General features: G+C 59.0%; 1 protein-coding gene across 1 annotated transcript; it reads right to left on the bottom strand.

Annotated features, from left to right (window-relative positions):
* PPP1R16A (protein phosphatase 1 regulatory subunit 16A) lies at positions 1–25,645 on the bottom strand. The gene is made up of 11 exons (XM_069005626.1): positions 25,546–25,645; positions 22,263–22,869; positions 20,433–20,503; positions 13,548–13,693; positions 13,347–13,450; positions 11,977–12,101; positions 10,550–10,675; positions 10,381–10,456; positions 10,141–10,270; positions 2,716–2,887; positions 1–529 (listed from the first exon to the last, which is right to left on the bottom strand). Exons 2-11 carry the CDS (start codon positions 22,510–22,512, stop codon positions 155–157), a joined length of 1,575 nt encoding a protein of 524 aa, XP_068861727.1. The 5' UTR covers positions 22,513–22,869; positions 25,546–25,645; the 3' UTR covers positions 1–154.
* Between the last annotated feature and the right edge of the window lie 1,169 nt (positions 25,646–26,814).

The raw sequence follows: 26,814 nt of genomic DNA on the forward strand, positions 1-26,814 counted from the left end.
TTCGATTTTTTTTTTTGGGGGGGGGGGCAAAAAAGACCCAAAAAGGTGACAAAGGGGGGGGGAGGTGAGGATCCCCGAAGATTTGGGGGAGACCCCCCCCCCGAAACCCCCAAAAAGGAACCCCAAAACCCCTCAAAGCCACCCCAAAAAGTTGTCACATCAGGTGACAGCAGCGCTGCTTCTCCACGGCGCCCTCCTCGCTCGGGGCCGTCAGGCGCAGCAGGGGCGGCTCCGCGACGTCCCCGGGGGTGTCCCCGATGTCGCCGGGGGTGTCCCCGACGTCGCCGGGGGTGTCCCCGACGTCCCCGGGGGAGTCCCCGAGAGGGTTTTGGGGGGATTGAAGGGATTTAGGGGCGTTTTTGGGGTGGTTTTCGGGGCGGGTGCGTTGGGTTTTGGTGGCGGCTCGGTGGCGTTTGAGGTCGGCCAAGGTGTGGGGGTGGCTTTTGTCAGCGGCCGGGGGACAGCGAGGGGACAGCGGGGACAGCGCGGAGCCGTTGGGGTGGGGAGGGGGCTGCGAGGGGACGGGGTCCTGAGGGGGACACAGAAATGGGGGGGGGGCTCAGGGAGGGGACGGGGTGACAATGGGGACACCGGGGACACGCGCGGCCAAGAGGCTCCGAGCGGCCTCGGGGTCACCTCCGTGGTGTCCTCCATGTCCCCCTGCCCCCCGCCCCCCCCCCCATTGTCCCCAACCCCCCGATGTCCCTCCCGCTGTCCCCTCACCCCCGATGTCCCCCCGATGTCCCCCCGACGTCCCCAAACCCCCAGCACCCCCGATGTCCCCCCAATGTCCCCGCTGTCCCCTCACTGTCCCCTCACTGTCCCCCCCATGTCCCCTCACCCCCGATGTCCCCCCCCAATGTCCCCGCTGTCCCCTCATCCCTGCTGTCCCCTCACTGTCCCCCCACTTTCCCCCCATTGTCCCCTCGCTGTCCCCTCACTGTCCCCCCGCTGTCCCCTCCCTGTCCCCCCATTGTCCCCTCACTGTCCCCTCACTGTCCCTCCACTTTACCCTCCCTGTCCCGCCATTGTCCCCCCGCTATCCCCTCCCTGTCCCCCCATTATCCCCCCACTGTCCCCCCACTTTCCCCTCACTGTCCCCCCATTATCCCCCCACTGTCCCCTCACTTTCCCCCCGCTGTCCCCCCATTGTCCCCCCCTTGTCCCCTCACTGTCCCCCCATTGTCCCCTCCCTTTCCCCCATTGTCCCCCCACTGTCCCCTCCCTGTCCCCCCGTTGTCCCCTCACTGTCCCCCCGTTGTTCCCCCATTGTCCCCTCACTGTCCCCCCACTGTCCCCGATTGTCCCCCCGCTGTTCCCTCCCTGTCCCCCCATTGTCCCCCCACTGTCCCCCCATTGTCCCCCCGCTGTCCCCTCCCTGTCCCCCATTGTCCCCTCCCTGTCCCCCATTGTCCCCTCACTGTCCCCCCATTGTCCCCCCACTTTCTCCCCGCTGTCCCCTCCCTGTCCCTCCACTTTACCCTCCCTGTCCCCTCCCTGTCCCGCCATTGTCCCCCCACTGTCCCCCCACTTTCCCCTCCCTGTCCCCTCACTTTCCCCCCCATGTCCCCCCATTGTCCCCCCCTTGTCCCCTCCCTGTCCCCCCGCTGTCCCCTCCCTGTCCCCCCACTGTCCCCCCATTGTCCCCCCATTGTCCCCCCACTTTCCCCTCACTGTCCCCCCACTTTCCCCCCATTGTCCCCCCACTGTCCCCTCCCTGTCCCCCCACTTTCCCCCCATTGTCCCCCCACTTTCCCCTCCCTGTCCCCCCATTGTCCCCCCATTGTCCCCTCACTGTCCCCCCATTGTCCCCTCCCTTTCCCCCATTGTCCCCCCACTGTCCCCTCCCTGTCCCCCCGTTGTCCCCTCACTGTCCCCCCGTTGTTCCCCCATTGTCCCCTCACTGTCCCCCCACTGTCCCCGATTGTCCCCCCGCTGTCCCCTCCCTGTCCCCCCATTGTCCCCCCACTGTCCCCCCATTGTCCCCTCACTGTCCCCCCACTGTCCCCGATTGTCCCCCCGCTGTCCCCTCCCTGTCCCCCCATTGTCCCCTCACTGTCCCCCCGCTGTCCCCCCATTGTCCCCTCACTGTCCCCCCGCTGTCCCCCCATTTTCCCCTCACTGTCCCCTCCCTGTCCCCTCCCTGTCCCCCCACTGTCCCCCCACTTTCCCCCCACTGTCCCCTCCCTGTCCCCCCACTGTCCCCTCCCTGTCCCGCCATTGTCCCCCCACTGTCCCCCCGTTGTCCCCTCCCTGTCCCCCCATTGTCCCCCTCCCTGTCCCCCCATTGTCCCCCCACTGTCCCCTCCCTGTCCCCCCATTGTCCCCTCCCTGTGCCCCCGTTGTCCCCTCCCTGTCCCCCCATTGTCCCCTCCCTGTCCCCCCATTGTCCCCCCCGCTTTCCCCTCCCTGTCCCCCCACTGTCCCCTCCCTGTCCCCCCCACTGTCCCCCCCGCTGTCCCCCCATTGTCCCCTCCCTGTCCCCCCACTTTCCCCTCCCTGTCCCCCCATTGTCCCCTCCCTGTCCCCCCGTTGTCCCCTCCCTGTCCCCCCATTGTCCCCCCGCTTTCCCCTCCCTGTCCCCCCACTGTCCCCTCGCTGTCCCCCCATTGTCCCCCCGCTGTCCCCCCACTTTCCCCTCACTGTCCCCCCCCCATTGTCCCCTCCCTGTCCCCCCCCATTGTCCCCCCCATTGTCCCCTCGCTGTCCCCTCACCCCGCCGCCGCCGCGCTGCTGCCGGGGGGGCTCCGGCGCCGCCCCCTCGGGTGTCCCCCTGTCCTCGTCCTCGCTGTCCCTCTGTCCCCTCTGCCACACGATGGCCTCGCGCCGCTGCTCGCGCCGGTACAGGCTGGAGCGCTCGGACACGCTGACCCTCCGGACCACCTTCCTGGAAGGCCGGGAATTTTCGGGAATTTTTTGGGATTTTTTTGGGAATTTTTGGGGGGATTTTTGGGAATTTTTTTGGAATTTTCTGGGGGATTTTTTGGGGGGATTTTGGGGTTAAAAGAGGTACCAAATGTCAGCCCTGACCCTCCGGATCACCTTCCTGGAATGCCGGGAATTTTCGGGATTTTTTTGAGATTTTTTTGGGAATTTTTGGGGGGATTTTTGGGAATTTTTTGTGGATTTTCTGGGGGAATTTTGGGGGCATTTTTTGGGGGGATTTTGGGGTTAAAAGAGGTACCAAATGTCAGCCCTGACCCTCCGGACCACCTTCCTGGAATGCCGGGAATTTTCGGGAATTTTTTTGTGGATTTTTTGGGAATTTTTTGGGATTTTTTTGGGAATTTTGGGGGGGATTTTTGGGAATTTTTTGGGAATTTTCTGGGGGAATTTTGGGGGGATTTTTGGGGGGGATTTTGGGGTTAAAAGAGGTACCAAATGTCAGCCCTGACCCTCCGGACCACCTTCCTGGAAGGCCGGGAATTTTCGGGAATTTTTTGTGGATTTTTTGGGAATTTTTTGGGATTTTTTTGGGAATTTTTGGGGGGATTTTTGGGAATTTTTTGGGGATTTTCTGGGGGAATTTTGGGGGGATTTTTTGGGGGGATTTTGGGGTTAAAAGAGGTACCAAATGTCAGCCCTGACCCTCCGGACCACCTTCCTGGAAGGCCGGGAATTTTCGGGAATTTTTGGGGATTTTTTTGGGAATTTTTTGGGAATTTTTGGGGGGATTTTTGGGAATTTTTTTGGAATTTTCTGGGGGATTTTTTGGGGGGATTTTGGGGTTAAAAGAGGTACCAAATGTCAGCCCTGACCCTCCGGACCACCTTCCTGGAAGGCCGGGAATTTTCGGGAATTTTTTGGGATTTTTTTGGGGAATTTTTGGGGGGATTTTTGGGAATTTTTTGGGGATTTTCTGGGGGAATTTTGGGGGGATTTTTTGGGGGGATTTTGGGGTTAAAAGAGGTACCAAATGTCAGCCCTGACCCTCCGGACCACCTTCCTGGAAGGCCGGGAATTTTCGGGAATTTTTTGGGATTTTTTTGGGAATTTTTGGGGGGATTTTTGGGAATTTTTTTGGAATTTTCTGGGGGATTTTTTGGGGGGATTTTGGGGTTAAAAGAGGTACCAAATGTCAGCCCTGACCCTCCGGATCACCTTCCTGGAATGCCGGGAATTTTCGGGATTTTTTTGAGATTTTTTTGGGAATTTTTGGGGGGATTTTTGGGAATTTTTTGTGGATTTTCTGGGGGAATTTTGGGGGCATTTTTTGGGGGGATTTTGGGGTTAAAAGAGGTACCAAATGTCAGCCCTGACCCTCCGGACCACCTTCCTGGAATGCCGGGAATTTTCGGGAATTTTTTTGTGGATTTTTTGGGAATTTTTTGGGATTTTTTTGGGAATTTTGGGGGGGATTTTTGGGAATTTTTTGGGAATTTTCTGGGGGAATTTTGGGGGGATTTTTGGGGGGGATTTTGGGGTTAAAAGAGGTACCAAATGTCAGCCCTGACCCTCCGGACCACCTTCCTGGAAGGCCGGGAATTTTCGGGAATTTTTTGTGGATTTTTTGGGAATTTTTTGGGATTTTTTTGGGAATTTTTGGGGGGATTTTTGGGAATTTTTTGGGGATTTTCTGGGGGAATTTTGGGGGGATTTTTTGGGGGGATTTTGGGGTTAAAAGAGGTACCAAATGTCAGCCCTGACCCTCCGGACCACCTTCCTGGAAGGCCGGGAATTTTCGGGAATTTTTGGGGATTTTTTTGGGAATTTTTTGGGAATTTTTGGGGGGATTTTTGGGAATTTTTTTGGAATTTTCTGGGGGATTTTTTGGGGGGATTTTGGGGTTAAAAGAGGTACCAAATGTCAGCCCTGACCCTCCGGACCACCTTCCTGGAAGGCCGGGAATTTTCGGGAATTTTTTGGGATTTTTTTGGGGAATTTTTGGGGGGATTTTTGGGAATTTTTTGGGAATTTTCTGGGGGAATTTGGGGGGGATTTTTTGGGGAGATTTTGGGGTTAAAAGAGGTACCAAATGTCAGCCCTGACCCTCCGGACCACCTTCCTGGAAGGCCGGGAATTTTCGGGAATTTTTTGGGAATTTTTTGGGAATTTTTTGGGGGGATTTTTGGGAATTTTTTGGGGATTTTCTGGGGGAATTTTTTGGGGAATTTTTGGGGGGGATTTTGGGGTTAAAAGAGGTACCAAATGTCAGCCCTGACCCTCCGGACCACCTTCCTGGAAGGCCGGGAATTTTCGGGAATTTTTTGTGGATTTTTTGGGAATTTTTTGGGATTTTTTTGGGAATTTTTGGGGGGATTTTTGGGAATTTTTTGGGGATTTTCTGGGGGAATTTTGGGGGGATTTTTTGGGGGGATTTTGGGGTTAAAAGAGGTACCAAATGTCAGCCCTGACCCTCCGGACCACCTTCCTGGAAGGCCGGGAATTTTCGGGAATTTTTTGGGATTTTTTTGGGAATTTTTTGGGAGATTTTTGGGAATTTCTGGGGGAATTTTGGGGGGATTTTTTGGGGGGATTTTGGGGTTAAAAGAGGTACCAAATGTCAGCCCTGACCCTCCGGACCACCTTCCTGGAAGGCCGGGAATTTTCGGGAATTTTTTGGGATTTTTTTGGGAATTTTTGGGGGGATTTTTGGGAATTTTTTTGGAATTTTCTGGGGGAATTTTGGGGGGATTTGGGGGTTAAAAGAGGTACCAAATGTCAGCCCTGACCCTTCGGACCACCTTCCTGGAATGCCGGGAATTTTCGGGATTTTTTGGGGATTTTTTTTGGGAATTTTTGGGGGGATTTTGGGGATTTTTTTTGGAATTTTCTGAGGGAATTTTGGGGGGATTTTTTGGGGGGATTTTGGGGTTAAAAGAGGTACCAAATGTCAGCCCTGACCCTCCGGACCACCTTCCTGGAAGGCCGGGAATTTTCGGGAATTTTTTGGGATTTTTTTGGGGAATTTTTGGGGGGATTTTTGGGAATTTTTTGGGAATTTTCTGGGGGAATTTGGGGGGGATTTTTTGGGGAGATTTTGGGGTTAAAAGAGGTACCAAATGTCAGCCCTGACCCTCCGGACCACCTTCCTGGAAGGCCGGGAATTTTCGGGAATTTTTTGTGGATTTTTTGGGAATTTTTTGGGATTTTTTTGGGAATTTTTGGGGGGATTTTTGGGAATTTTTTGGGGATTTTCTGGGGGAATTTTGGGGGGATTTTTTGGGGGGATTTTGGGGTTAAAAGAGGTACCAAATGTCAGCCCTGACCCTCCGGATCACCTTCCTGGAATGCCGGGAATTTTCGGGATTTTTTTGAGATTTTTTTGGGAATTTTTTGGGGGATTTTTGGAAATTTTTGTGGATTTTCTGGGGGAATTTTGGGGGCATTTTTTGGGGGGATTTTGGGGTTAAAAGAGGTACCAAATGTCAGCCCTGACCCTCCGGACCACCTTCCTGGAATGCCGGGAATTTTCGGGAATTTTTTGGGATTTTTTGGGGAATTTTTGGGGGGATTTTTGGGAATTTTTTTGGAATTTTCTGGGGGAATTTTGGGGGGATTTTGGGGTTAAAAGAGGTACCAAATGTCAGCCCTGACCCTCCGGACCACCTTCCTGGAAGGCCGGGAATTTTCGGGAATTTTTTGGGATTTTTTTGGGGAATTTTTTGGGAATTTTTGGGGGGATTTTTGGGATTTTTTTTGGAATTTTGGGGGGAATTTTGGGGGGATTTTTTGGGGGGATTTTGGGGTTAAAAGAGGTACCAAATGTCAGCCCTGACCCTCCGGACCACCTTCCTGGAATGCCGGGAATTTTCGGAAATTTTTTGGGATTTTTTTGGGGAATTTTTTGGGAATTTTTTGGGGGATTTTTGGGAATTTTTTGGGAATTTTCTGGGGGAATTTTGGGGGGATTTTTTGGGGGGATTTTGGGGTTAAAAGAGGTACCAAATGTCAGCCCTGACCCTCCGGACCACCTTCCTGGAATGCCGGGAATTTTTGGGAATTTTTTGGGATTTTTTTTGGGAATTTTTTGGGATTTTTTGGGGAATTTTTTGGGGGATTTTTGGGAATTTTTGTGGATTTTCTGGGGGAATTTTGGGGGGATTTTTGGGGGGGATTTTGGGGTTAAAAGAGGTACCAAATGTCAGCCCTGACCCTCCGGACCACCTTCCTGGAAGGCCGGGAATTTTCGGGAATTTTTTGGGGAATTTTTTGGGAATTTTTTGGGAATTTTTTGGGAAATTTTTGGGGGATTTTTGGGAATTTCTGGGGGAATTTTGGGGGGATTTTTTGGGGGGATTTTGGGGTTAAAAGAGGTACCAAATGTCAGCCCTGACCCTCCGGACCACCTTCCTGGAATGCCGGGAATTTTCGGGAATTTTTTGGGATTTTTTTGGGGAATTTTTGGGGGGATTTTTGGGAATTTTTTTGGAATTTTCTGGGGGAATTTTGGGGGGATTTTGGGGTTAAAAGAGGTACCAAATGTCAGCCCTGACCCTCCGGACCACCTTCCTGGAATGCCGGGAATTTTCGGGAATTTTTTGGGATTTTTTGGGGAATTTTTGGGGGGATTTTTGGGAATTTTTTGGGAATTTTCTGGGGGAATTTTGGGGGGATTTTGGGGTTAAAAGAGGTACCAAATGTCAGCCCTGACCCTCCGGACCACCTTCCTGGAAGGCCGGGAATTTTCGGGAATTTTTTGGGATTTTTTTGGGGAATTTTTTGGGGGATTTTTGGGAATTTTTTGGGAATTTTCTGGGGGAATTTTGGGGGGATTTTTTGGGGGGATTTTGGGGTTAAAAGAGGTACCAAATGTCAGCCCTGACCCTCCGGACCACCTTCCTGGAATGCCGGGAATTTTCGGGAATTTTTTGGGATTTTTTTGGGGAATTTTTGGGGGGATTTTTGGGAATTTTTTGGGAATTTTCTGGGGGAATTTTGGGGGGATTTTTTGGGGGGGATTTTGGGGTTAAAAGAGGTACCAAATGTCAGCCCTGACCCTCCGGACCACCTTCCTGGAATGCCGGGAATTTTCGGGATTTTTTGGGGATTTTTTTGGGAATTTTTTGGGAATTTTTTGGGGGATTTTTGGGAATTTCTGGGGGAATTTTGGGGGGATTTTTTGGGGGGGATTTTGGGGTTAAAAGAGGTACCAAATGTCAGCCCTGACCCTCCGGACCACCTTCCTGGAATGCCGGGAATTTTCGGGATTTTTTGGGGATTTTTTTGGGAATTTTTTGGGAATTTTTTGGGGGATTTTTGGGAATTTCTGGGGGAATTTTGGGGGGATTTTTTGGGGGGGATTTTGGGGTTAAAAGAGGTACCAAATGTCAGCCCTGACCCTCCGGACCACCTTCCTGGAAGGCCGGGAATTTTTGGGAATTTTTTGGGATTTTTTTGGGGAATTTTTGGGGGGATTTTTGGGAATTTTTTGGGAATTTTCTGGGGGAATTTTGGGGGGATTTTTTGGGGGGATTTTGGGGTTAAAAGAGGCACCAAATGTCAGCCCTGACCCTCCGGACCACCTTCCTGGAATGCCGGGAATCCCGGGAATTTTTGGGGGGTTTTTGGGAATTTTTTGGGGAATTTTTTGGGATTCTTGGGGGGGGGATTTTGGGGTTAAAGAGGCACCAAATGTCACCCTGATCCCTCCCAGTGTCACCAGGGCCACGGGGACCCTCACCCAGTGCCTCCCAGTGTCACCCTGATCCCTCCCAGTGCCTCCCAGTGTCACCCTGATCCCTCCCAGTCTCACCAGAGCCATGGGGACCCTCACCCAGTGACCCCCAGTGCCACCCTGATCCTTCCCAGTGCCTCCCAGTGTCACCAGAGCCATGGGGACCCGCACCCCAAATCCTACCCAGTGACCCCCAGTGTCACCCTGACCCTCCCAGTGTCACCCTGATCCTTCCCAGTGCCTCCCAGTGCCACCCTGATCCCTCCCAGTGCCTCCCAGTGTCACCCTGACCCCTCCCAGTGTCACCCTGATCCCTCCCAGTGCCTCCCAGTGTCACCCTGACCCCTCCCAGTGTCACCAGGGCCATGGGCACCCTCACAACAAATCCCTCCCAGTAATTCCCAGTGCCACCCTGACCCTCCCAGTGCCTCCCAGTTCCTCCCAGTGCCTCCCAGTGTCACCCTGATCCCTCCCAGTGTCACCCTGATCCCTCCCAGTGCCACCCTGCCCCTCCCAGTGCCACCCTGCCCCTCCCAGTGTCACCCTGATCCCTCCCAGTGCCTCCCAGTGCCACCCTGATCCCTCCCAGTGCATCCCAGTGTCACCTTGATCCCTCCCAGTGCCACCCTGCCCCTCCCAGTGTCACCCTGATCCCTCCCAGTGCCTCCCAGTGTCACCCTGCCCCTCCCACTGCCTCCCAGTGCCTCCCAGTGTCACCCTGATCCCTCCCAGTGCCTCCCAGTGTCACCCTGCCCCTCCCAGTGTCACCCTGATCCCTCCCAGTGCCTCCCAGTGTCACCCTGATCCCTCCCAGTGTCACCCTGATCCCTCCCAGTGCCTCCCAGTGTCACCCTGATCCCTCCCAGTGTCACCCTGATCCCTCCCAGTGCCTCCCAGTGTCACCCTGATCCCTCCCAGTGTCACCCTGATCCCTCCCAGTGCCTCCCAGTGTCACCCTGATCACTCCCAGTGTCACCCTGATCCCTCCCAGTGCATCCCAGTGTCACCCTGATCACTCCCAGTGTTACCCTGATCCCTCCCAGTGCATCCCAGTGTCACTCTGATCCCTCCCAGTACCACCCTGCCCCTCCCAGTGCCACCCTGATCCCTCCCAGTGCATCCCAGTGTCACCCTGATCCCTCCCAGTGTCACCCTGATCCCTCCCAGTGCCTCCCAATGTCACCCTGATCCCTCCCAGTGCCTCCCAGTGTCACCCTGATCACTCCCAGTGTCACCCTGATCCCTCCCAGTGCCTCCCAGTGTCACCTTGATCCCTCCCAGTGCCACCCTGCCCCTCCCAGTGTCACCCTGATCCCTCCCAGTGCCTCCCAGTGCCACCCTGATCCCTCCCAGTGCCTCCCAGTGTCACCCTGCCCCTCCCACTGCCTCCCAGTGCCTCCCAGTGCCACCCTGATCCCTCCCAGCGTCACCCTGACCCCTCCCAGTACCTCCCAGTCCCTCCCAGTACCCCTTCCCAGCGCCACCCCCCCATCCCCAGGAGGTGCCAGCCCCCCCGCCCTGACCCGCGGCTGCCGGCGCTGGACGTTCTCCTCCGGAGCGGGCATTGCTGCTTCTCCTGGCACCTCAGCACGGCCGCGCGTTTCTGCTTCAGCTCCAGCAGCTTGGCCCGCACCTCCTCGTCCCCGCAGACCTCTGCAACGACACCACCGGCCCCAAAACCGCCCCAAATCACCCCAAAACCTCCCCAAACCGCTTCCCCCTCCCCCCAAAAAAAACCAACCCCCCCCCACCACGCCACCCACCCAGCGGCGTCTCGTCCAGCAGGGATTTGGCGCCCAGCTCGGCGCCGTGAGCCACCAGCAGCTCCGCCAGCTGCACCTGGGTGGGGGAAAAAAAAAAAGGATGGGAAAAGGAGGAGAAATGGGGAGAAAAACCGGGATTTGGGGTGTCAGCGAGGTGCCGGTGACGCACCTGACCCCAACAGGCGGCGGCGTGCAGGGGTTGCCAGCCGTCCTCGTCGCGGGCATCGAGGCGGGCGCGGTGCTCCAGGAGCAGCTCGGCCGCTTCCAGGTATCCGTTGGCGGCGGCCACGTGGAGCTGGGGACGCGTCGGGGGGTAAGGAGGGGGGGTGGGTGGCACCCGGGTGGCGCCGGGGTGGCATCGGGGTGGTAGCGGGGTGGCAGCGGGGACACGGCGAGGTTCGGCGGGAATCGCTTCGGTGACGCCCGGTGTCGTCCCCGGATTCAGTCCCAGTGACGCCCAGTGGCACCGTGATCCACCCAGTGACACCATGATCCACCCAGTGCCACCCTGATCCACCCAGTGTCACCCAGTCTCATACTGATTCAGTCCCAGTGATGCCCAGTGCCACCCTGACCCTCCCAGTGTCCCCCAGTGTCACCCCAATCCCCTCCCAGTATCCCCCAGTGTCACTCGGGCTATGGGGACCCTCACCCAGCATCCCCCGGTGCCACCCTGACCCTCCCAGTGCCACCCTCCAACATCCCCCAGTGCCACCCTGACCCTCCCAGTGACCCCCAGTGTCACCCTGACCCTCCCAGCGTCCCCCAGTGTCACCCTCCAGCATCCCCCAGTGCCACCCTGACCCTCCCAGTGTCCCCCAGTATCACCCCAATCCCCTCCCAGTATCCCCCAGTGTCACTCGGGCTATGGGGACCCTCACCCAGCGTCCCCCAGTGCCACCCTGACCCTCCCAGTATCCCCCAGTGTCACTCGGGCTATGGGGACCCTCACCCAGCATCCCCCAGTGCCACACTCACCCTCCCAGTGACCCCCGGTGCCACCCTGACCCTCCCAGTGTCCCCCAGTGCCACCCTCCAGCACCCCCCAGTGCCACTCAGTGACCCTCCCAGCATCCCCCAGTGCCACCCTGACCCTCCCAGTGTCCCTCAGTGCCACCCCAATTCCCTCCCAGTGTGCCCCAGTGCCACCCCGACCCTCCCAGTGTCCCCCAGTGCCACCCCAATTCCCTCCCAGTGTGCCCCAGTGCCACCCTCACCCCCCTCCAGCACCCCCCAGTGCCACCCTGACCCTCCCAGTGTCCCCCAGTATCACCCCAATCCCCTCCCAGTGTCCCCCAGTGCCACCCTGACTCTCCCAGTGTCCCCCAGTGTCACCCTCCAGTGTCCCCCAGTGTCACCCTGACCCTCCCAGTGTCCCCCAGTGCCACCCTCCAGCACCCCCCAGTGCCACCCTGACCCTCCCAGTGTCTCCCAGTGTCCCCCAGTGCCACCCTGACCCTCCCAGTGTCTCCCAGTGCCACCCCGCCCCTCCCAGCATCCCCCAGTGCCCCCCTGCCCCTCCCAGCGTCCCCCAGTGCCCCCCTGCCCCTCCCAGCGTCCCCCCGTGCCCTCGCTGTGCCCCCTTTGCCCCCCCACCAAGGTGGCTCCGTGTCCCCTGGGGGTGTCCAAGGGCTCCCCCGCCCGGAGCAGCTCCCGGATCTCGCGGATCATGGAACGTTCCGGGGCCGCCCGCGCGTCCTCGATGCGCTGCTGGGTGATCCCTGCCGGGGAGGCGGCGGCGGTGACAAAGTGCCAGCGCTGCCAGCGGTGCCAGCAGCCCCGGCACGGTGCCAGCACCCCCGGCACGGTGCCAGCACCCCCGGCACGGTGCCACCGCTGCCACCGCTGCCACTGCTGCCACTGCTGCCAGCACTGCCATCACCCCCGGCACGGTGCCACTGCCGCCACCCTCACCACTGCCACTGCTGCCAGCGCTGCCACCACCCCTGGTGTGGTGCCACCACTGCCAACACCCTCACCGCTGCCATCGCTGCCACCGCTGCCACCGCTGCCACTGCTGCCGCCACCCCTGGCACAGTGCCACCGCTGCCACCACCCTCACCGCTGCCACTGCTGCCATCACTGCCACCACCCCTGGTGTGGTGCCACTGCCACCACCCTCACCACTGCCACCGCTGCCACCACCCCTGGTGTGGTGCCACCGCTGCCACCGCTGCCATCACTGCCATCGCTGCCACCACCCTCACCACTGCCACCGCTGCCACTGCTGCCACCACCCCTGGCACACTGCCATTGCTGCCACCGCTGCCACCACCCCCGGCACGGTGCCACCGCTGCCACCGCTGCCACCACCCTCACCGCTGCCACCGCTGCCACCGCTGCCACCACCCCCGGCACAGTGCCACCACTGCCACCACCCTCACCACTGCCACCACCCTCACCACTGCCACCACCCCCGGCACGGTGCCACCGCTGCCACCACCCTCACTGCTGCCACTGCTGCCACCGCTGCCACCGCTGCCATCACTGCCACCACCCTCACCACCCTCACTGTTGCCACCGCTGCCATCGCTGCCACCACCCCCGGCACGGTGCCACCGCTGCCACCACCCTCACCACTGCCACCACCCCTGGCACGGTGCCACCGCTGCCACCACCCTCACTGCTGCCACCGCTGCCACCGCTGCCACCGCTGCCATCGCTGCCACCACCCTCACCACCCTCACCGCTGCCACCGCTGCCAGCGCTGCCACCACCCCCGGCACGGTGCCACCGCTGCCACCACCCTCACCGCTGCCACCGCTCCCACCACTGCCACCACCCCTGGCACGGTGCCACCGTTGCCACCACCCTCACCACTGCCACCACCCTCACCACTGCCACCACCCCCGGCACGGTGCCACCACTGCCACCGCTGCCACTGCTGCCACCGCTGCCACCGCTGCCACCACCGCAGCCACCGCTGCCACACCCCCCCCCCCCGGCGCGGTGCCCCCGGGCGCCACCTTGCTGGGCCATGGCGCTCTCCAGGCAATCCAAGGTGGCCTCGTCCTCGCACAGGTCGTAGGGCATGTTCCCGTCGGAATTCACCGCCAGGAGATCGGCGCCGCTGCCGGGGGGGGACGATTCCCGGGAATGGCTCCGGAGCTCGGGGCCGCCGCGGCGCCGCCGCCCGGAGCCGCCCCCTCCCCCCCCGCCCCCGGTACCGTTGGATGAGCAGCCGGACCAGGCCCAGGTGGCCGCAGGTGGCGGCGGCGTGGAGGGGGCTCCAGAGCTCCGAGTCCCGGGCGTTGACGTCGGCGCCGGAATCCAGGAGCAGCCGGACCAGGGGGACGGAGTCGTCGATGCAGCACTGGGAATGGTGTGGGAGCGGGATTGGGATTGGTGGGAATGGGATTGGGAGTGGGAGTGGGAATGGGAATGGGAGTGGGATTGGTGGGAATGGGATTGGGAATGGGAGTGGGAATGGGATTGGTGTGGGAGTGGGATTGGGATTGATGGGAATGGGATTGGGAATGGGATTGGGAATGGGAATGGTGTGGGAATGGGAATGGGAGTGGGACTGGGAGTGGGAATGGGAATGGTGTGGGAGCGGGATTGGGATTGGTGGGAATGGGAATGGGAATGGGAATGGTGAGGGAGTGGGATTGGGATTGGTGGGAATGGGATTGGGAATGGGAGTGGTGTGGGAATGGGAGTGGGATTGGTGGGAATGGGATTGGGAATGGGAGTGGGAATGGGAATGGGAGTGGGATTGGTGGGAATGGGATTGGGATTGGTGGGAATGGGATTGGGAATGGGATTGGGAATGGGAATGGGATTGATGGGAATGGGATTGGGAGTGGGATTGGCAATGGGAATGGTGTGGGAATGGGAATGGGATTTCATGTTCCAGGAGCAGCCGGACCAGAGGGACGGAATCGTCGATGCAGCACTGGGAATGGTGTGGGAGTGGGATTGGGATTGGCGGGAATGGGATTGGGAATGGGAGTGGTGTGGGAATGGGAGTGGGATTGGTGGGAATGGGATTGGGAATGGGAGTGGGAATGGGATTGGGAATGGGAGTGGGAATGGGAGTGGTGTGGGAGTGGGATTGGGATTGGTGGGAATGGGATTGGGATTGGTGGGAATGGGATTGGGAATGGGAGTGGGAATGGGAATGGTGTGGGAGTGGGATTGGGATTGGCGGGAATGGGATTGGGAATGGGAGTGGTGTGGGAATGGGATTGGGATTGATGGGAATGGGATTGGGAATGGGAATGGTGTGGGAGTGGGATTGGGATTGGTGGGAATGGGAATGGGAATGGGAATGGGAATGGGAATGGTGTGGGAGTGGGATTGGGATTGGTGGGAATGGGATTGGGAATGGGAATGGTGTGGGAGTGGGATTGGGATTGGTGGGAACGGGAATGGGAATGGGAATGGGAATGGGAATGGTGTGGGAGTGGGATTGGGATTGGCGGGAATGGGAATGGGAATGGGAATGGTGTGGGAATGGGATTGGGATTGGTGGGAATGGGATTGGGATTGGTGGGAATGGGATTGGGAATGGGAGTGGGAATGGGAATGGTGTGGGAGTGGGATTGGGATTGGCGGGAATGGGATTGGGAATGGGAGTGGTGTGGGAATGGGATTGGGATTGATGGGAATGGGATTGGGAATGGGAATGGTGTGGGAGTGGGATTGGGATTGGTGGGAATGGGAATGGGAATGGGAATGGGAATGGGAATGGTGTGGGAGTGGGATTGGGATTGGTGGGAATGGGATTGGGAATGGGAATGGTGTGGGAGTGGGATTGGGATTGGTGGGAACGGGAATGGGAATGGGAATGGGAATGGTGTGGGAGTGGGATTGGGATTGGCGGGAATGGGAATGGGAGTGGGAATGGGAATGGGAATGGTGTGGGAATGGGATTGGGATTGGTGGGAATGGGATTGGGAATGGGAATGGTGTGGGAGTGGGATTGGGATTGGTGGGAACGGGAATGGGAATGGGAATGGGAATGGGATTGGTGGGAACGGGAATGGGAATGGGAATGGGAATGGTGTGGGAGTGGGATTGGGATTGGCGGGAATGGGAATGGGAGTGGGAATGGGAATGGGAATGGTGTGGGAATGGGATTGGGATTGATGGGAATGGGATTGGGAATGGGAGTGGGAATGGGAATGGTGTGGGAATGGGATTGGGATTGGTGGGAATGGGATTGGGAATGGGAGTGGGAATGGGAATGGTGTGGGAATGGGATTGGGAACGGGAACGGGATTGATGGGAATGGGATTGGGAGTGGGATTGGCAATGGGAATGGGATTGGGAATGGGATTTCATGGTCCAGGAGCAGCCGGAGCAGAGGGATGGAGTCGTCGATGCAGCACTGGGAATGGTGTGGGAGCGGGATTGGGATTGGTGGGAATGGGATTGGGAATGGGAATGGTGTGGGAATGGGAGTGGGATTGGTGGGAATGGGATTGGGATTGGTGGGAATGGGATTGGGAATGGGATTGGGAATGGGAATGGTGTGGGAATGGGAATGGGATTGGTGGGAATGGGATTGAGAATGGGAATGGTGTGGGAATGGGAGTGGGATTGGTGGGAATGGGATTGGGATTGGTGGGAATGGGATTGGGATTGGGAATGGGATTGGGAATGGGAATGGTGTGGGAATGGGAGTGGGATTGGTGGGAATGGGATTGGGATTGGTGGGAATGGGATTGGGAGTGGGATTGGCAATGGGAATGGTGTGGGAATGGGAATGGGATTTCATGGTCCAGGAGCAGCCGGAGCAGAGGGATGGAATCGTCGATGCAGCACTGGGAATGGTGTGGGAGTGGGATTGGGATTGGTGGGAATGGGATTGGGAATGGGAGTGGGAGTGGGAAAGGTGTGGGAGTGGGATTGGGATTGATGGGAATGGGAATGGGAATGGGATTGGGAATGGGATTGATGGGAATGGGAATGGGAGTGGGATTGGGAGTGATGGGAATGGGAATGGGAATGGGATTGGGATTGGGATTGGTGGGAATGGGATTGGGAATGGGAATGGGATTGGGAATGGGAGTGATGGGAATGGGAATGGGAATGGGAATGGGAATGGGATTGGGAATGGTGGGAGTGGGAATGGGATTTCATGGTCCAGGAGCAGCCGGAGCAGAGGGACGGAATCGTCGATGCAGCACTGGGAATGGTGTGGGAGTGGGATTGGGATTGGTGGGAATGGGAATGGGAATGGTGTGGGAGTGGGATTGGGATTGATGGGAATGGGATTGGGAATGGGATTGGGAATGGTGTGGGAGTGGGATTGGGAGTGGGATTGGGATTGATGGGAATGGGATTGGGAATGGGATTGGGATTGGTGGGAATGGGATTGGGAATGGCAATGGGATTGGTGGGAATGGGAATGGGAACGGGGGGATTGGGAATGGGAGTGATGGGAATGGGAATGGGATTGGGAATGGGATTTCATGGTCCAGGAGCAGCCGGAGCAGAGGGATGGAATCGTCGATGCAGCACTGGGAATGGTGTGGGAGTGGGATTGGGATTGGTGGGAATGGGATTGGGAATGGGAATCGTGTGGGAATGGGAGTGGGATTGGTGGGAATGGGATTGGGATTGGTGGGAATGGGATTGGGAATAGGATTGGGAATGGGAATGGTGTGGGAATGGGAGTGGGATTGGTGGGAATGGGATTGGGATTGGCGGGAATGGGATTGGGAATGGGAGTGGGAATGGGAATGGTGTGGGAGCGGGATTGGGATTGGTGGGAATGGGATTGGGATTGGTGGGAATGGGATTGGGAATGGGAGTGGTGTGGGAATGGGAGTGGGATTGGTGGGAATGGGATTGGGATTGGTGGGAATGGGATTGGGAATGGGAGTGGGAATGGGAGTGGTGTGGGAGTGGGATTGGGATTGGTGGGAATGGGATTGGGATTGGTGGGAATGGGATTGGGAATGGGAGTGGGAATGGGAATGGTGTGGGAGCGGGATTGGGATTGGTGGGAATGGGATTGGGATTGGTGGGAATGGGATTGGGAATGGGAGTGGGAATGGGAATGGTGTGGGAGTGGGATTGGGAACGGGAATGGGATTGATGGGAATGGGATTGGGAGTGGGATTGGCAATGGGAATGGGATTGGGAATGAGATTTCATGGTCCAGGAGCAGCCGGAGCAGAGGGATGGAATCGTCGATGCAGCACTGGGAATGGTGTGGGAGTGGGATTGGGATTGGTGGGAATGGGATTGGGATTGGGAATGGGAATGGGAATGGGATTGATGGGAATGGGAGTGGGATTGGGATTGATGGGAATGGGATTGGGAATGGGAATTGGGAATGGGAATGGTGGGAGTGGGGATGGGAATGGGAATGGGATTGGGAATGGGAATGGGAATGGTGGGAATGGGAATGGGAACGGGGGGATTGGGAATGGGAGTGATGGGAATGGGATTGGGAATGGGATTGGGATTGGTGGGAATGGGATTGGGAATGGCAATGGGATTGGGAATGGGAGTGATGGGAATGGGAATGGGAGTGGGATTGGGATTGATGGGAATGGGATTGGGAATGGGAATTGGGAATGGGAATGGTGGAAGTGGGATTGATGGGAATGGGAATGGGATTGGGAATGGGAATGGGAATGGGAACGGGGGGATTGGGAATGGGAGTGATGGGAATGGGAATGGGATTGGGAATGGGATTTCATGGTCCAGGAGCAGCCGGAGCAGAGGGATGGAGTCGTCGATGCAGCACTGGGAATGGTGTGGGAGTGGGATTGGGATTGGTGGGAATGGGAATGGGAATGGTGTGGGAGTGGGATTGGGATTGATGGGAATGGGATTGGGAATGGGAGTGGGAGTGGGAATGGTGTGGGAGTGGGATTGGGATTGATGGGAATGGGAATGGGAATGGGAATGCGAATGGGATTGGGAATGGGATTGATGGGAATGGGAGTGGGATTGGGATTGATGGGAATGGGAATGGGAACGGGGGGATTGGGAATGGGAGTGATGGGAATGGGATTGGGAATGGGATTGGGATTGGTGGGAATGGGATTGGGAATGGGAATGGGATTGGGAATGGGAGTGATGGGAATGGGAATGGGAATGGGAATGGGATTGGGAATGGGAATGGGAATGGGATTGGGAATGGGATTGGGAGTGGGAATGGGATTGGGAATGGGAATGGGAATGGGATTGGGAATGGGATTGGGAATGGGATTGGGAATGGGATTGGGAGTGGGAATGGGATTGGGAATGGGATTTCATGGTCCAGGAGCAGCCGGAGCAGAGGGATGGAGTCGTCGATGCAGCACTGGGAATGGTGTGGGAGTGGGATTGGGATTGGTGGGAATGGGATTGGGATTGGGAATGGGAATGGGGGGATTGGGAATGGGAATGGGAGTGGGAATGGGAATGGGAATTGGGAATGGGATTTCATGGTCCAGGAGCAGCCGGACCAGAGGGATGCAGCACTGGGAATGGTGTGGGAGTGGGATTGGGATTGGTGGGAATGGGATTGGGAATGGGATTGGGAATGGGATTGGGAGTGGGAATGGGATTGGGAATGGGATTTCATGGTCCAGGAGCAGCCGGAGCAGAGGGATGGAATCGTCGATGCAGCACTGGGAATGGTGTGGGAGTGGGATTGGGATTGGTGGGAATGGGAATGGGAATGGGAATGGGAATGGGAATGGGAATGGTGGGAGTGGGATTGGGAATGGGAGTGATGGGAATGGGAATGGGAATGGGAATTGGGAATGGGAATGGTGGGAGTGGGGATGGGAATGGGAGTGATGGGGATGGGGATGGGAATGGAATTGGGAATGGGAATGGTGGGAGTGGGAATGGGAATGGTGGGAATGGTGGGAATGGGAATGGGAATGGGAATGGGATTGGGAATGGGATTGGGAATGGGAATGGGGGGATTGGGAATGGTGGGAGTGGGAATGATGGGAGAGGGAATGGGAATGGGATTGGGAATGGTGGGAATGGTGGGAATGGTGGGACTGGGAATGGGATTGGGAATGGGATTTCATGGTCCAGGAGCAGCTGGAGCAGCGGGATGGAGTCGTGGAGGCAGCACTGGGAATGGTGGGATTGGGAATTATGGGAATGGGAATGGTGGGAATGGGATTAGGAATTGGTGGGATTGGGAATGGGAAAAGGTCATGGAGAGGACATGGAATGGGCTGGGATGGAGAAGGATGGTGGGAATGGGGTGGGAATAATGGACTGGGAATGGGATTGGGATTGGGATTGGGATTGGGATTGGGATTGGGATTGGGAATGGGATTGGGACTGGGATTGGGAATGGGATTTCATGGTCCAGGAGCAGCCAGAGCAGCAGGATCTGGGATCACCAGTTAATGGGATGGGAAGGGCTTGGATTTGGGATCTCTGGGATCACCAGATGGAGCTGGGACGGAAAAAACCCGGAATCAGGAGTTAATGGGATGGGAAGGACCCAGATCTGGGATCACCGGGATCTGGGATCACCAGGTAATGGGATGGGAAAGACGTGCAGCTGGGATCACTGGGATCACTGGGATTTGGGATCGCTGGATAGAGCTGGGAGGGAAAAGACCTGGATTTGGGATCACTGGGATCTGGGGTCACCAGGTAATGGGATGGGAAGGACCTGGATTTGGGATATCGGGATTTGGGATCAACGGATGGAGCTGGGATGGAAAAAACCCGGAATCAGCAGTTAATGGGATGGGAAGGACCTGGATCTGGGATCAATGGGATTTGGGATCAACAGTTAATGGGATGGGAAGGACCCAGATCTGGGATATTGGGATTTGGGATCAATGGGATTTGGGATCAACGGATGGAGCTGGGATGGAAAAAACCCGGAATCAGCAGTTAATGGGATGGGAAGGACGTGGAACTGGGATATTGGGATTTGGGATCAATGGATGGAGCTGGGATGGAAAAGTCCCAAATCCGGGATACCGGAATCAGTTACTGGGATAGAAAGCAGCCGGATCCTCCGGGATCTGGGATCACGGGATTCTGGGAGCCGGGACGGAGGCCGGGAATGCCGGGAACGCCGGGAACGCCGGGAATACCGGGAATACCGGGAATACCGGGAATACCTGGTGCAGCGCCGTGAGCCCGTCCTCGTTGCTCAGGTCGGGGCTGATGCCGCTCTCCAGGAACTGCCGGACTGCGGAGGAACGGGATGGGAACGGGAACGGGAATGGGAATTCCACCGGGAATGCCAAGGGAACCACGAACGGATATTCCCATGGAAGCAGCGGGAATCCCAAAGGATCCATGGAGCATCCAAGGATTCCAATGGAAGCAGCGGGAATCCCAATGGAAGCACCGGGAATCCCAAAGGATCCATGGAGCATCCACGGATTCCCATGGAAGCACCGGGAATCCCAACGGATCCATGGAGCATCCAAGGATCCCAATGGAAGCACCAAGGATCCCAATGGCAATTCCAAGGGCATTCCCAAGGATCCCAAGGGAAGCACTGAGGATCCCAAGGATTCCAAGGGAAGCACTGAGGATCCCAAGGGCATTCCCAAGGATCCCAAGGGCATTCCCAAGGATTCCCATGGAAGCACCAAGGATCCCAATGGAAGCACCGAGGATCCCAATGGCATTCCCAAGGATTCCAATGGAAGCACTGAGGATCCCAAGGATCCCAATGGAAGCACTGAGGATCCCCAGGGCATTCCCAAGGATTCCAACGGAAGTGCCGGGAATCCCAATGAATCCATGGAGCATCCAAGGATCCCAATGGAAACACCGAGGATCCCAAGGGCCGCTTCCAAGGATTCCAACGGAACCACGGAGCATCCCGAAGGCAATTCCAAGGATCCCAATGGAAGCACCGAGGATCCCAGTGGTGCTTCCAAGGATCCCACCAGCATTCCCAAGCTTCCCAATGGAACCATGGAGCCACTTCCAAGGATTCCAATGGATCCATGGAGCCTCCCAATGGCAATTCCAAGGATCCCACCAGCATTCCCAAGGATTCCAATGGAAGTGCCAAGGATCCCAACGGAAGTACCAGGAATCCCAATGGATCCATGGAGTATTCCAACAGCATTCCCAAGGATTCCAAGGGAAGCACTGAGGATCCCAAGGGCATTCCCAAGGATTCCCATGGAAGCAAGGATCATCCCAATGGAAGCATCAGGAATCCCAAGGATTCCAATGGAAGCACCAAGGATCCCAAGGACCACTTCCAAGGATTCCAATGGACCCATGGAGTATCCCAATGGCAATTCCAAGGATCCCACCAGCATTCCCAAGCTTCCCAATGGAACCATGAAGCCACTTCCAAGGATTCCAATGGATCCATGGAGCCTCCCAATGGCATCGCTGAGCCACTTCCAAGGATCCCAATCCGCTTCCAAGGATTCCATCGGCACCACGAGCGTTCCCATGGAAGCACCGAGGATCCCAAAGGCATTCCCAAGGATTCCAATGGAAGCACCGGGAATCCCAATGGATCCATGGAACATCCCAGTGGCGCTTCCAAGGATCCCAGTGGCAATTCCGAGGATTCCAACGGCACCAGGAGCATCCCAATGGCAATTCCAAGGATCCCAACGGCAATTCCGAGAATTCCCACGGCATTCCCAAGCTTCCCAATGGATCCACGGAGCCTCCCAACGGCAATTCCAAGGATCCCAACGGCAATTCCAAGCATCCAAATGGCAATTCCAAGGATCCCAACGGCAATTCCAAGGATCCCAACGGAACCACGACCATCCCACCGGCAATCCCGACCATCCCAAGCCTCCCCCGCCAGCCCTGCCGATCCCACCTCCGGAATCGCCCCGTTCCCGCTCTTCCCGCACCGACACCGAGCACTCCGTGACCTCCACGCTCCCGGGAAAACGGGATCGCCGCCATTCCCGCCGATATCCCGCGCCCAAACCCGGCAATCCCGAGGATCCACCCACCTTCCTCGGCGTCGTGCCGGGCGGCCGCTTCCAGGAGCCGGACGCTGGCCGGGAACGTCACGCGCTTCCCGTGGCTCCCGCTCTTCCTCCTCCTCCTTTTCCGCTCGAAAATTCCCGGGATTTCCTTCTCCGCCTGCGCCCATTTCTTCAGCTGCTGGGCCCGGCGTTTCTGCGCGTGCCGGAGCCTTTCCGGAGTGCTGAGCCGGGAAACCGCCGGCATCTCCGCCAGCAGCTCCGGGTGCTCCGCCATGCTCCGCGATTCCCACGGAAAACCTCGGGAACGAGCGCCGGGAACGCCGGCGGCATCACCCGCGCCTCCCGGCGGGCCTTTATCCCTCTATCCTGGGCGTTTGCCCGGCATCCGGAGATCGGGATGGAAGTTTGGGAAGCATCTCCGATTTTTGGGGTTTTTTTTCCCCCCGGCCCGGCCGGAATTCCCGGCGGGACGAAGGCACGGAAAATTCCCGTCCGTTCGATCCTGGAATTCCGTTTCCCGTGGAATTATCTCCAGGAGTTTGCAGTTTTCCACCCTCTGGAAGCGCTTCCCGGGTGTCCAGCGGCTTCGGGATGGCGGAAGAGCCGGGAATGTTGGGATGAGCCGGGATTCCTATGGGGAAAGAGGGATTGGGAAATCCAGGGGAACGCCCGTGCCCAACCCACGGCCGGTTTTCCCGGTTTTCTCTCCAATCCAACCGGAATTCCCAACGCCGGACGCTTCCAAAGGGGCTGGGGGGGGGGGGTGGGGGGTTGGTTGGGTTTTTTGGTTGGTTTTTTTCTTGGGATCACCGGGAAAAGCGATCCAAGAGGATCCCAGGGTGTGATCCAGGAGGAAAAACCGGGAGCGGAAAAACCGGGAGCGCCTCCGGGCAGGGCAGGGCTGGGCAGGAGCGGGCGGATTCCGGAGGATTCCGGCAGAGCCGGCGCTCCAAGATTCCCAAACCCCTCTGGAATCGCGGCCGCTCCAGAGGGGCAAAGTCCGGCTGGGGAAGGGAAAAACTAAAAATCCCTTAATCCCGGGGTAAATCCCTTTGGAATGCCGGGGAGGGAAAAGCCGCCGTGGTGGGGGGAGGGCTGGAAAAAGGGGGGGGGATCCGTGGGGTTGATCCCGTTAGGATGGATCCCAGCGGAGCCGCATCCCGGGAATTCCGAGGGAAAAGCCGGAACCCTCAACTTCGACTCCGCAAATCCCAACTTCCCCGCAACGGCCCCAAAAATTCGGGATAGCGAGGGATAAGGCGGGATAACAACCCGGGATAGCCCAAAATTCCGGAGCTGAGCCGTGGCGGGAGTTGAGGATCCGGGAATTTGCCACCGGATCCCGGCACGAGCCGGGCAATTTCCCTTTCAAATTTCTTTCCAAAACCCAACTCCTGATCTTTTATTTATCGGGATTTACGTCAATCCCGCTCCGAGCCGGAGCCCGCGGCCACTCCGGAAGCTCAGGGGACGCTTTGGGCTGGCACCGGCGCCACCTCCATGTCCCCAAAGCGGGAATTGTCCCCCTCCAAGGGGACCCCAAATTCCCAAATCCCGAGGTGGGGGGGGGGAATCCCACGGGGGGATTCCCAGGAGCATTCCCAGAGCTGGGGGGTGTCCCCAAGGACCCCCCTAAGGCGACCCCCGTGTCCCCAAGGCCACCCCAAGGGCCTGGGCCTGTCCCCAGCCCCCTCCTCAGGGGACCCCCGTGTCCCCAAGGACCCCCCTGAGGGGACCCCCATGTCCCCAAAACCCCCCTTCAGGGGACCCCCTTGTCCCCAGGCCCCCCACCAGGGGACCCCCGTGTCCTCAAGGCCACCCCAAGACCCTGGGCCTGTCCCCAAACCCCCCCTGATGGGACCCCCATGTCCCCAAAACCCCCCCCCAGGGGACCCCCTTGTCCCCAAGGACCCCCCTCAAGAGACCCCCGTGTCCCCAAGGCCACCCCAAGGGCCTGGGCCTGTCCCCAGCCCCCTCCTCAGGGGACCCCCGTGTCCCCAAGACCCTGGGCCTGTCCCCAAAACCCCCCTGACGGAACCCCCATGTCCCCAGCCCCCTCCTCAGGGGACCCCCATGTCCCCAAGGATCCCCCTGAGGGGACCCCCCATGTCCCCAAAACCCCCCTTTAGGGGACCCCCTTGTCCCCAAGCCCCCCACCAGGGGACCCCCGTGTCCTCAAGGCCACCCCAAGACCCTGGGCCTGTCCCCAAACCCCCCCTGAGGGGACCCCCGTGTCCCCAAGCCCCCCACCAGGGGACCCCCGTGTCCTCAAGGCCACCCCAAGGGCCTGGACTTGCCCCCAGCCCCCTCCTCAGGGGACCCCCGTGTCCCCAAGACCCTGGGCCTGTCCCCAAACCCCCCCTGATGGGACCCCCATGTCCCCAAAACCCCCCCCCCAGGGGGCCCCCTTGACCACAAAACCCCCTTTCAGGGGGACCCCCGTGTCCCCAAGGCCACCCCAAGGGCCTAGACTTGCCCCCAGCCCCCTCCTCAGGGGACCCCCGTGTCCCCAAGGCCACCCCAAGACCCTGGGCCTGTCCCCAAACCCCCCCTGATGGGACCCCCATGTCCCCAAAACCCCCCTTTAGGGGACCCCCTTGTCCCCAAGCCCCCCCCTGAGGGGACCCCCGTGTCCCCAAAACCCCCTTTCAGGGCACCCCCGTGTCCCCAAGACCCTGGGCCTGTCCCCAAAACCCCCCTGGCGGGACCCCCATGTCCCCAAAACCCCCCTTCAGGGGACCCCCTTGTCCCCAAGGACCCCCCTGAGGGGACCCCCGTGTCCCCAAGGCCACCCCAAGGGCCTGGACTTGTCCCCAAGGACCCCCCTGAGGGGACCCCCATGTCCCCCAAGCCCCCCACCAGGGGACCCCCGTGTCCTCAAGGCCACCCCAAGACCCTGGGCCTGTCCCCAAACCCCCCCTGATGGGACCCCCATGTCCCCAAAACCCCCCTTCAGGGGACCCCCTTGTCCCCAGGCCCCCCACCAGGGGACCCCCGTGTCCCCAGGGCCACCCCAAGGGCCTGGGCCTGTCCCCAGCCCCCTCCTCAGGGCACCCCCATGTCCCCAAGGACCCCCCTGAGGGGACCCCCGTGTCCCCAAGCCCCCCTTCAGACCTGTCCCCACCCAAGCCCCCCCCTCCCCCCAGGACCCCCCCAAGCCCCTCCCTCACTGAACCCCCCCCCGTCCCCACCGCCCCCTCACGTGACCGCCATTTCCCCCCGGGCCCCTCCGGCGCTCCCCTCACCGGGTCCCTCTCACCCCCAGCCCCTTCCGCGGGGTCCCCGCGCTGTCCCCCCGCCCCGTTACCCCTCGCTGTCCCCTCGCTGTCCCCTCGCTGTCCCCTCGCTGTCCCCTCGCTGTCCCCGCGGCCTCGGGCCCTGCTCGCCGCGGCCGCCGCTGCCCGAGGCGGGGCCGTCGCCATGGCAACGGCAGCGCTTCCGGTGACGCCGGAAGTGAGTGCGAGCAACCCGGAAGTGCACGGCGGCCGCCGCCACACTCAAGATGGCGGGCGCGGCGCAGCGCCCCCTGGCGGACGGAGACGCAAAATGACGTCGAGGGGGGAGATTTTGGGGAGGGGGGCGGCGGGGTCCCAGGTGTCCCCCCCCCCGGTCCCAACCCCGCTGTCACCAGGTTTGGGGTCCCCCGAGGGATTTGGGGTCCCCCTCGAGCTGTGGCTGTGTCCCCGCAGAGCCTTCAAGGCGTCATGAGGGAGGTCATTCCCTCAGGGAATGAATGGGACCCCCCCCCCCCCAGTTCCCACCCTCAGAGCCCCCCATTAGTGGGAACCCCCCCGCAGCGCTCCCAGTCCACTCCAGTCTCACACACCAGTGCTCCCAGTACATCCCAACGCTCCCAGTCCGTTCGCGGAACATCCCCGACGGGACCCAGGCTGGCTCTGGGCTCCTGGGGGGTCCCGTGCGCGGCGAGGCCGAGGAGGGCGATGAGCGGGGGGGCTTCGGTGGCCACCGGGGCCCGCTCGGGTCCACTCGGGTCAATTCGGTTCTGTTTGGTCCGGTTCGGGTCCGGGTCGGGTCGGGTGGGATCCCTTCGGCTTCTCTCGGGTGGGCTCGGTTCAATTCGGGTCAGGTCGGGTGGGTTCGGGTCGAGCCGGATCCTTTCGATCTCTCTCGGGTGAGTTCGGGTGGGTGGGTACAGTTCGGGTCCTTTCGGCTTCTCTCGGGTCGGTTCGGGTTCTTTCGGCCTCTCCCGGGTGGGTTCGGACCGATTCGGTTCGGGTCGGGTCATTCGGGTCCTTTCCTCCGCTCGGGTCGGTTCGGGTTCCCTCGGGTCTGTTCGGGTGAGTTCGGCTCGGGTCCTTTGGGCTCCGCTCGGGTCGGTTCGGGTTCCCTCGGGTCTGTTCGGGTGAGTTCGGCTCGGGTCCTTTGGGCTCCGCTCGGGTCGGTTCGGGTTCCCTCGGGTCTGTTCGGGTGAGTTCGGCTCGGGTCCTTTGGGCTCCGCTCGGGTCGGTTCGGGTTCACTCGGTCGGGTTCGGCTCCGCCCATCCCAGTCGCTCCCAGTCAGTCCCAGTCGGTCCCAGTCGGTCCCAGTCAGTCTCAGTCGCTCCCAGTCGGTCCC

The sequence above is a fragment of the Aphelocoma coerulescens genome, chromosome 2 (assembly GCF_041296385.1).
Source record: "Aphelocoma coerulescens isolate FSJ_1873_10779 chromosome 2, UR_Acoe_1.0, whole genome shotgun sequence".
Classification (NCBI taxonomy): domain Eukaryota; kingdom Metazoa; phylum Chordata; class Aves; order Passeriformes; family Corvidae; genus Aphelocoma; species Aphelocoma coerulescens.